The 10,749-nt window shown below is 34.9% G+C and overlaps 1 protein-coding gene across 1 annotated transcript; it reads right to left on the minus strand.

Annotated features, from left to right (window-relative positions):
* LOC140776189 (transcription factor MYB2-like) lies at positions 1 to 1,100 on the minus strand. Its single transcript, XM_073119809.1, has 2 exons — positions 761 to 1,100; positions 1 to 667 (listed from the first exon to the last, which is right to left on the minus strand). The coding sequence occupies exons 1-2, from the start codon at positions 1,018 to 1,020 to the stop codon at positions 163 to 165; spliced, it is 765 nt and encodes a 254-aa protein (XP_072975910.1). The 5' UTR covers positions 1,021 to 1,100; the 3' UTR covers positions 1 to 162.
* Positions 1,101 to 10,749: the final 9,649 nt, after the last annotated feature.

A 10,749-nucleotide genomic window follows, 5' to 3' on the forward strand; every position in this document is an offset into this window, starting at 1 on the left:
TTCTTATAAAATATGAATCCCTTTAACCAATTCAATTAGGATTACATAATAATAATAATAATTAAAAAAAGATTAACAAAAAAAACCCAAGAGGTAAGTGTTGAATACTTCTACGATTTCTTCCTTTTTTTTTTTCTTTTTGGGTTTGATTTATTGTACTAATTACAGTAACCAAGTATCCTCTATACTCCATAAATTCTCTCCCCAGTCTCCGAAATCAAAGTCCGGTAACCCAAGGTTACAGTAACCTCCCGGACTCGGCAGTGACTCGGCCCATCCGCCGCTCCACTGATGAGCGGCCTGGATCCCGTCAACAACGCCCATACCGTGACCACCCTGCTGGACGCCGCCGTCGGAGACGGGAGGTGAGGAGAAGACGCTGGAGATGTCCGGGCTCGGGTCGACCTGCCCGGACTGGCTCCCCCGACACGTGGCTGGCGTCGGGACGTCGGGTTCCTCGTAGATGGAAGCCGATGAGCTGCCGGAGTTGGCCGCCTGGATCCTCTCCATGAGGCGAGGCATCCAGAGGTACCTCATGAGGTCCTTGAACTGCTTGCTATTCACGTCGCATTTGAGGTGCTTCGCGTGTTTTTGCACTCTCGTCCTCCAGTAATTCTTTATTTCGTTATCCGTCCTCCCAGGCAAGTGCTGCGCTATCTTAGACCACCTGCCAAATTGGGTACAACGTTAGAGGAGGACTAAATAGTAAATATGGCAGAAGTGGAGGGGTATTTTTTTTTTTTTAAAGAAGATTGCTCACCGGTTGCCCCACCGGGAGTGGAGCTCGAGGATGAGGAGCTGCTCCTCGGGGGTGATGTTACCCCGGCGGACGTCCGGGCGGAGGTAGTTGAGCCACCTGAGCCTGCAGCTCTTGCCGGTTCTTCTGAGACCTGCGCATCGGGCCAGAGAATTCCATCGGCCCTCGCCATTAGCGGCAATAAAGTTCATGAGCAAGAGATCTTCGTCGACCGTCCAAGGACCTCTTCGCAAGTCCATCTCCTGATCAAATCCATGAGCCATCCTTAATTTTGTAGAAGACGATGATGGTGAGAAGAAGAGGAGGAGGATTGGGATGGATGATGGTGATGACAAAGAGCGGGAGAGAGGGGGATGGGTTTTTATAGACAGAGAGAGAGAGAGAGAGAGAGAGAGAGAGAGAGGAGTGTAAGGCAGCCGCAATGGAATTTAGATTAAGATAATTAAAGCAAAACAGCGTGAGAAGGGGTTTGACGTTTGACTGGTCTCTCTTTGGTTTCCCTTTCGCATTTCTTTTGTCATCATCTCTCTCTCTCTCTCTCACTTAATTGGACTTCTCTCACTTAATTTCACTTAATTTTTGTACCTAGGAAAAATTATACAAGAGTTGGTTAGGTAAGGGAAGAGCCGAAGCTCATTTCAATCATTCTCAGGGGTATTCTCGTAATATCACTATATCTTTTTCAGAAAATTTTATAAATCATACCCTATATTTTATCTATTTTATAATTTACACACGTCTTTAAGGTTTTTGTAACTCGAGCCGTACTTTTTCTTTATAATTATTACTTAACACTGTCCGATAATTTAAACCATACCAGCAAAGAAATATTCTGTTATAATATATAAAATAATTTGTAAATATCTAAATTATTCATGCCTTCTTCAAATAAGATAAGGGGTTGAGAGGTGGAAAAATGGTAGCGACGATATTTTAATAATTTAGTCTATATTAATTAGTTAAAATAACGCTAAAATATTAAATAAGAATTATAAAAAAATAAATATCGGATTATAAAATCGTCAAAAACGGAATGTGAACCACAAAATAAATAAAATATAAGATTAATAATTTATAAAATACATTTTTTTAATTATAGAATTATAAGTTATAGAAGGCGAGAGATTGGGAGATATATTTATTAGTCAATGGAGTTGGGAAGGTATTTTGCAATAGGATATGAACTTGAAACAATTGGATTTTTGTGGGTGATTTCAACGAGATCTAGATGGTCTTTGTCACGACATTGCACTCTAAGTCCACATGTATTCATTTTTTCTCTAATAACCATTTGCATATTCCAATAATATTATCCCCTTCTCACTTGGTCTTTACCAATTGCCATAGAAAACTAGGGTTTGGACAATTAGGTATATCCTTTTACCTCCAATGTCAACAACAATAGTTTTTTGGATGCTCGTTGACACTAAGAATGGCCAAAGGGAGCCACTTGCTCCTCTCATTGCCCAACTTTATTTGCCTACTTGTGATGGTGGAAGAAGCTATTGCCGTGTTCCGACTAATTCGGTGTTATTGGAATTCGAATTCAGAAATGCTCGCTACAATATGAATCGCCCTTACGATCTAAACACAATCTCATTAGAGTCGACGGCTATCAGAAACCCTAAGTATACATATAAGCAAAATGCAAAAAAAGAGAGAGAGAGAGAACGATATTTTGCATGTGGAAAATATTTAAACATTTACTTAATCTCTCTTTGTTAATTGGAAGACCTCAAGTATCAAACAATTGGAGTGAGGTGGAAGCGTGTGTTGACCCAAATCAAGCATCCACATGTGATTCATAATTCGACATCACAAAATCCACAAAGTTCCAAGCAACCTCTTGTGACAAATTCAGTAAAACTTTGATATGAACGTTACCTATTGGTTTGCATACATTGCATCTATGATTATGCCAATGGTCATCTGAGTAGGGCTACAAGGATGACAGAGCTCTTCTTCAACACAGAGCTGGATGAATCAGAAGTAGGCCCTGATTCCTTTGTTATTTAACCAGAATCCAACATCTCCTCTAGTACTGGTCAACTGTGCTTAGGTTTACTTCACTTCAATGGATCTATGGTCGGTGTTTTGATATACGAATAGAGAATAGAAAATAAAAATAAAATAAAATGAAGTAAAGTGATGTTTGATTAGTGATACCCCTTCCTAATTAACTAGGAGGAGCATCAGGAATATTTTAAAGAACGGGAATCGATTCATCACGCTTTGCACGCTAATTTCCTTACTTGTCTTAGTTCGTCAAATATTACTATTCATGAATTACTACATTAAAAGGAGGATCAAATGTTAAAAAGTATCGGAGAATACGAGGAATTTGGTCTTAAGTTCTATACCACTTTATTACGATGACCTGCATCCAACGGTGTACTAGGATTGACCCAAATTTATTCCGAGTAATTTTTAAGTAGCTTTGGGCATGCGCAAAATATGTTGATCGTATATGACAGTTGTGATCCATCGCTACCAAGATTACGATTGTTGTCAGATATACAATGCACATCACATCTTAACCAAACTTAATTCTAAGTCATCTTCCTCCACTCCTAACCAATTCCAATCAATTGGAACCTCCGGCGAGAGTCAAGAAAAAGAAAAACAAAAGAAAAAAGAAAAGAAAAAGATGATAAGTGTAATGTAGTAAAATGCTTTCAAAGGCATGCATGCCAATGAAAACAACAAGAGAGCATGATAAGCACTACTCTTTCGAATTATTCTGTTGGAATACATACATATATCACCATCAATTTGATTAGTTGCTAAGTCCAAATCACATCAATAATAGAAGCCCACTCCATCCCTATCAACCATGATGCTCCCTTTTATTAAACCGCCTTATTATTTGCCACGTCAATTATTATTATTATTATCATTATGTTCTTTTTTTGCTACGATTAACTATTCTTTATTTATTTTTAAGGATCAAATCTAGAGTGTGAAGAAAATGTAATATTTAATAAAAATAAATAAGTGACCCTCGTTTTCAAGGGGATATAGACCACCATTTCTCTACTTCCAAATTGTGGGTGAATATTAAGAGTTTTTGTGTGTAAGCGTCTTTGACTCAAACATCTTTGCATAGATAAATTCTAGTTTAATGTCACTCTTCTTAATCTTTTTGACCTTCAAATGCGTGTAGTCATGTACAATTTTATTTTATACTCAAATACCGCTATACTTCCACTTCATAAATCATACTTTACTAGAATTTGTGGGCACTTTGGGACTTTTACTTCATTTATAAGTATGATTATACAATCCAAATCAAAATTTTACAAGTGATTAATATTAAAATTATAATATATATCTACATATATTATTGGAATGTTACCTAACATTTTATTTGATATATTATTTAACTCTATACCAAAATTAGTTTTAGTTTATTAACCAACAGCTTAAATTTTTAAGTCGACTAGTTATATAATAATTGATAATGAATATTACATTTGTTTAACTAACTAGGGTTTTTAAGGACCCAACCACCTCAAATATTTTAGTTTCAAGACTTTGGACTTTAGATGGATATAGGTGACTAATATCAAAGGAAAATCCCAAGTGAGAGACTTTTTAGAAAGTAATATGAGTTTTATCCTTACATCCTAATACTTCTTCACCATAACAAGGACTTGGAGTAAGATACTTCTTCTAAGAGGAGAATTAATTGTTAACATTCTTGTGGACTTCTAGTATGTTCACTACCTACCCATTATAGTGGATGCTTGTTTAATTCTTTGACGAGAAAACATTAGGTAGCTATTATTAATGCAATCTGAGTTGACTTTTTTTTTTTAATATGACAGAATCTTAATTGACTTTTGTATGCCAAAATAACAACTCCAACATTCTAGTTTGAATATTTGAATGGAGCAAAACACTCTGACCAAATACTTAATCAGCCAGATTAAATTTTTGGGTCATGAAATGCTGCAATTAATGCCAACAAAATTAGAGCCATCTTAACTTAGTAATGTGTGCATGCCTGGAATTATTTATATTTCAAAATAAGATTAGAGCAAGGACCTCACAATATGAAAGATAACTAAAAGTAAGGAAAACTTATCAAAAAATTTACTATATTTTGTTCATCACTCAACCACTATATATTATTTTTATTGTATAAAAATACTATGAGCTAACTTCAACCTAGGAACAACTAAAAGCATGGAGAATATTTCGTTACTTTTGAGAATAAAAAAAAAATTAAAATACCCCTATTTGACCTTGAAATATAATTCCTCTTTTATCTGTTTATCTTAACTTTATAAACTTAATTACTCAAAGGTATTAAAATGATTTTGCATTTAAAAAAAAAGAAGAAAATGGAGTATTTTAGATATATTAAAAACAAAATACAAATTGTATTGTGTTTTGAAAAAAAATTTGTCAAGGTATTTAATATTAAACCTTGCAAGTGATGGATTGATTAAAGCTTAAACTAAGAAACAATTAATCTTTAGAAAGATCATATGAACTACTTATTATAACAATCATCACCAAAGTATTATTGCCTCAAACTATTCATATATAACTAAAAAGAGGGCACATGTGTCTTTTGTGTTTGGTGATGTCTTTTCTTCTAAGTACACAAAAACTAAACGTGACTCTTTTGGTCTCAAACTCTCTCGGGCTATTCATACTACTTTAACAAAAGAAACACTTTGTTAATGAAGCTTGTTGTTGCACCACTAGGCAAGAATCATCATAAGCTAAGTACTTTACTAATTATTTTGTTTGTATGCTTAATGCTGGCTCTTTTCTCACCATAACCTTGTCTATTTCTTATAACAAAGAAAGTGAAAGATGATGAGCATCGCATCCCTCTCATCCCCCCTCCCCCAAATCTTAACGTGTGCTAATTAGAGCATTGACAAATTATATTTGAACTCTTATGTGATTAGGCTTAATTTCAACCAAATTACAACCGTTAAATTATGTATCCATACTAACCTATTTTTCGTCATAAGTAAATTAATAAAAGACCAAACTACTGCTACCATCTTTCAGACAATACTGTATTTCACATTATCATTAGCAACTTAGTTTAAACCAGAAGGAGATTAAGTGCTTGGGTTTAAACTATGTGCAGGGTTAAACTGTAATTTACCATGATTACATGGTTATCATCTTATAGAGACATTTGCAATAGTACTTGGCAGTCCTTGGTTTTGTAGTCAAGTCTTCTGTGCTTTGCTTCTCTTTTTTTCTTTCTCGTTGGCATTAATTTTGCACGATCAGTGACGAAGAGTGTGGCGAAGATGATGATAGATCCAAGTGGCAAATGCATCAGTAGTGGAGGCGAACAGCTAAGATGTTGATGTTTTGGATAGAATTCAAAAGGGATGTTCAACTGAAGCGAGGAAGGAAACTTAGACGATTTGTATTCTTAGGTTGTCTGGATGCACTGCCATCTATCATGATTTAGGTACTCTTTTTCTTTTTCTTCTTCTTCTTTGAAAAGAGAAACTAACCCAAAAAAAATCTCAAACTCCCATCTATCATGACATAAAAGACTTGCATGATCGATATATATGACGCAAAATAGTCTCAGGGCTACTAATCTTTCAAGTTTATCGATGAAGGGCATGGATGCATATAGGTTTAGAGAGCAAAGCGATCTGTACTGTAGATTATTCTTGTGGCATGGGATGCATCGATCATTCATCAACTTTGCACCACTTGCAAAGAACTGGCACATGCATGAACTATAACCAAGTTTCTCCTTCAAATGTACCACATATGGTGAGATCCTATTGGAGTTTAAGTTTTCCGATGTGATTAACTATGGTAGGTAGAAAGCTTCACAGAGATAAAGAAGAGAGAGAGAGAGAGAGAGAGAGAGAGAGAGAGAGAGAGAGAGAGAGAGAGAGAGAGAGAGAGAGAGAGAGAGAGGCAAACATTGTGTTGATGTTTGTAAAGTGCCAATAGTGCCATGATGGTGCCAACTGCCAAGTGAATGCTAGAGATAAGGGACCACATTTTTATGTGGAATAGTAAACAACCAAATAGGCCATGAGGGAGAGCCAAAAAGAAGAAGGTTGGGGTGAGGAAGAGGCCATGGCCCCATGAGGGAGAGCAAAAAAAGGAAGGTTGGGTGAGGAAGAGGAAGATGAGTAGGAGAGCTCATTTCTTTTATTGAGATCCATTTGTATGTATGTGGATAGTGTTATATTTATTTTATGTTTCTTTTAATAAATATTTGGTTGTAATAACTTTGGTTTTGATTATTTAAATATGAGTACGAATGAGGAACAATGCCAAATATTGAAAATAACCTTCATGCTTTTAAAAAAAATTGTTTGTAGGTGTTTATATTTTCTTTTAGAGGTATTTTGGTGATTATCTATATCAAGCTTAAATTTGATCCATGTCCCTCTCATTTACTCCAACTTAGAGTTGGAATAAGAAAAATATTAAAGACGATTATGGAGAGGAGACGTTAACATCAGTTAGCTAGCTATTTCCATCCTTGTAGTATATATTTGATTATTGACTTAGTTTAATCTTGGAGAACTCTTGTGTCTATTTAGACTCTATATATAGCTAGCTATTTCCATCCTTGTAGTATATAGAATTAAATTGGGCCTTTATCAAATTGGCCCAAAATTCTTTCGGCCCAAAGGAGCAAGGCATCGATGCTATAAAGTCTACTTCTACTTCTTGGATTCAATTCTTACCATTTCAAAATTGTCATTATAATTAATTTTAATAAAATACTTATAACAATAGATAGTTTTTGAACCATTTTTAAAATCTAAATTTAGTTTTAACTATGATTAGTTAGATTTAACTACAAAATAGAATTTCAATGATAATTATGATATTTTAAAAAGTTTCAGTAGCATTGAGAGCATTAATCCCATAGTTTAGATCGTAAAGAGGAACTTAAATGATTCATTATCTAATAGCTAATTTTCTATTACAATTGTTCGGATCTAAACCTGAGAATTAAGTGTCACCCGTTTTGATATCCGAACCCGCAAACTTTTCCGGGTTAACGGGTTATTACTATCCACTACCCTTTATAAGAGTTGCAGGAGCCAAATAATTTCGAGATCGTACTCATTAAAGGGTGGTTGCCTCTCCTCTCCTCTCCTTCGATCGATCGACCTCTCTATCTCTTCTAAACATCCAATTCAAATCCAAACTTGCGATCTTTCCCGTTCCAAAATATGCATACCAACCTCTTCTTCTTTCTTCCGTCTCCGATCTTTTCGAGTTGCATAACCATTGCACGGTTTGGCAGCGCAAGTCAGCCGCTCAAGTGTTCGACGAAATTCCCCTGAGAAGTTTGCTATGTTCTTGGTCGACAGATGCAAGTTTTCTTGCTTAGTTTCAAGTGTTGAATGGCTTGTCAGATTCAGAAACAGCCTTCAATTTTCATCCATGGGCTGAATCACAGCAGTTTTTCGAGCATGAATACTTCACTGTCAAGTAAGTGATCTCTTTGCTATTGGAAGAAGTTCTAAACTTCACTTCACCATCCGAGCACGATCCAATTGTCTTGAAAGATTGGCATGTAATACTTGGCTGGAAATTTATAAGACATAGATATTAAACATTAAGGGCATCTAGAATCCCTGGAACTATAGCCTATGTATTTATAATTAATAAGGAGGTCTATAACTCTATATAAAAATAAGCAATACTACACTATCCCTAATGTCTAATAGTCATATCTTATTAATTTCGAGCTAAGTATTAGCCGCCAAATTTAGGTCAGTGCAATGGGACATGCTCACATATTGTTGGAGTATTCTTAGACTCAAATCATAATGACATTTATTTAATTAAGATATTGTTAACTTCACTTCTCCCAAAGGTCAAACATATGTTTACCCTGTCTTATAGCCATATTTTAGTCCCATGAATTTCACATTTGACAGCCCAAGAACAAGGTTGAAACCCTCATGACATTGAAGATTGGGTAAGTGAATCTAAAAGCAAAAGCAGCAATATTTGACTGTCATTAAAACAACATTAGTTTAAGTGCCACTAAATATAAGTAGAAGCAGTTGGGTATATTATCATTATAATAATACTAAATATTGCAGTGCACAACTCTACCACATCTGCAAGTAGGACAACATTTTGCAAGAAAATGCAGCTAAATAGATCTGCTTCAAACTCTGTCTATTGTGATGTTGTGATCTAAGTTAATTAGCTTGAAAGTTTATGAGAAAGGGGTGAATAATGGCAAATCTTTTTAGAAATTGTATTGTTAATTTATGGACCAAGTTAGAAGGCAATATTATTTAGTAATATTGTAATTAAAAATATGCATTGATTTCTATTGTATGAGAACAATATTTGGAAGGAAATTCAAATGAAAGGAGGCCAAAGAGTGAGCTATGTGGCTTCATTAATTTCAAATGCAGGACGTGAGATCATTAAAAAGAGAGTTATGCATGCAAATCTCCACCCAAAGACTCCCCCCAGGTAGGTGGCAACAAATATTGGACGGCTGGAGGGTCAACCTCCGTCTCGTTGACTGAGAATCCGTGGGCGGCGCGAAGACCGGAGACCAGAAGACGCCACGTGGAAGAAAGCCCGAGTCCTCGGTATGCCCGGAAAGTTGACGCCATGGATTTCATTCTATTCGATTTTTTCCGAGAATATTTCAAAGTGTTTATATTTTACTTTCAAACAAATTTAAATTTTTTTCTATTTTTAATATTTAGTTATAAAAAATAAATCAAAAAATGTCTTTTTTGCCTATCAATTTTTTTTAATTATCTTTCTTAAATGAAAATAAGATAGTCACTTTCTTAAACTCCACTTTCTAGCAATTAAACAAGTATTTAAAAGAAATATTTTAATACCGGAGGTTTCATTCTCGTATGTTAATATATATCTAATAACCACAATCACGCTAGCAAATAGAATCAGTGCGAACACAATTAGGATTATCAAATGCTACAATTAATGAGGTGGCATTCAATTTGCAAGCTTAAACACTACGAAATAAAGTTATTATTTTAGCTTTATCTATGTTTTCTAACAAATAATATTAATTGTTGTGCAATACATTGGTAGAACTCTTTTTTTTTTTTGTTTTATTTATTCTATTTGTTGTTGGGGGTCAATCGTCGCAGATAATTTACACCGGATGAGATTAGTAAAACTCTAGTAAAAACAAATCAACTCTAACAACAATGCGTTTGAAAATTTATTCTCACCTCCAAGTGGAAATTCAGGGAAGTCTGTAGAATGGTTGAGCCTATTCTATTCAAACAATTAATATACACGATAATTTTATATTAACTATATGAAGGGGTAACAAAAATACATATGCCTAATTTATGTGAAGTTGGTGTCCGTATAAAAATACTAGATAAAAACTAAGGCTTATAATTGTGGAAAGTGGCCTTACTTCCGTGTATACATGATAAGTTCCCATTTGAACCTTCCCCAGTAGTTCACCGACCCTAACATTGACCATTTAACAGTGATCCAAATTGTGTGCTAAAGAGGGGGCATGCCAAGTTTCTTGACTGCATGCAGAGGAAAATATCTCAAGAAACAAGAAGTAACATCTTGATGTTACATGATGTTACATTATCTCTGGGAAAATATATGTTACCTCTCTATAGTTAACACTAAATTAATGAGAAAAATGGAGAAGAAAGAAGCACATGAAAAAATAAAATTAAATAAAAATAAAAACAAAAGTTAACTTTCTTTTTTCAGTTCTTTTTATAGATTAATACTAATGTTTGAGAAGAAGAAGAAGATGTGACAAGTAGTTAATTTGGGCAGCATTGATTCGCCCAAATAAGATAAATAGTAAATTGGATGGAGACCTCCACTGGCTAATTGGGTGTCTCCATGTGTGGCATAAACAGGAGAATAGAATACCGTTTTAGTTTATTTGTCATTATTTATCCGGATAATCACTAATCAACTTCTCGGCATCGCCGTCAGAATTATCTATCACAAGCCTGACATTAATTGGTCCCCTCGAACCA

Source organism: Typha angustifolia, chromosome 14 (genome assembly GCF_048772165.1).
Source record: "Typha angustifolia cultivar Huaian chromosome 14, ASM4877216v1, whole genome shotgun sequence".
In the NCBI taxonomy this organism is placed as follows: domain Eukaryota; kingdom Viridiplantae; phylum Streptophyta; class Magnoliopsida; order Poales; family Typhaceae; genus Typha; species Typha angustifolia.

Excerpts from the sequence above, each read along its gene's own strand:
- LOC140776189 (XM_073119809.1), bottom strand. The coding sequence starts at position 1,020 with ATGGCTCATGGATTTGATCAGGAGATGGACTTGCGAAGAGGTCCTTGG. Across the intron at positions 668-760 it reads CACTCCCGGTGGGGCAACCG|GTGGTCTAAGATAGCGCAGC; the intron begins GTGAGCAATCTT and ends CCAATTTGGCAG.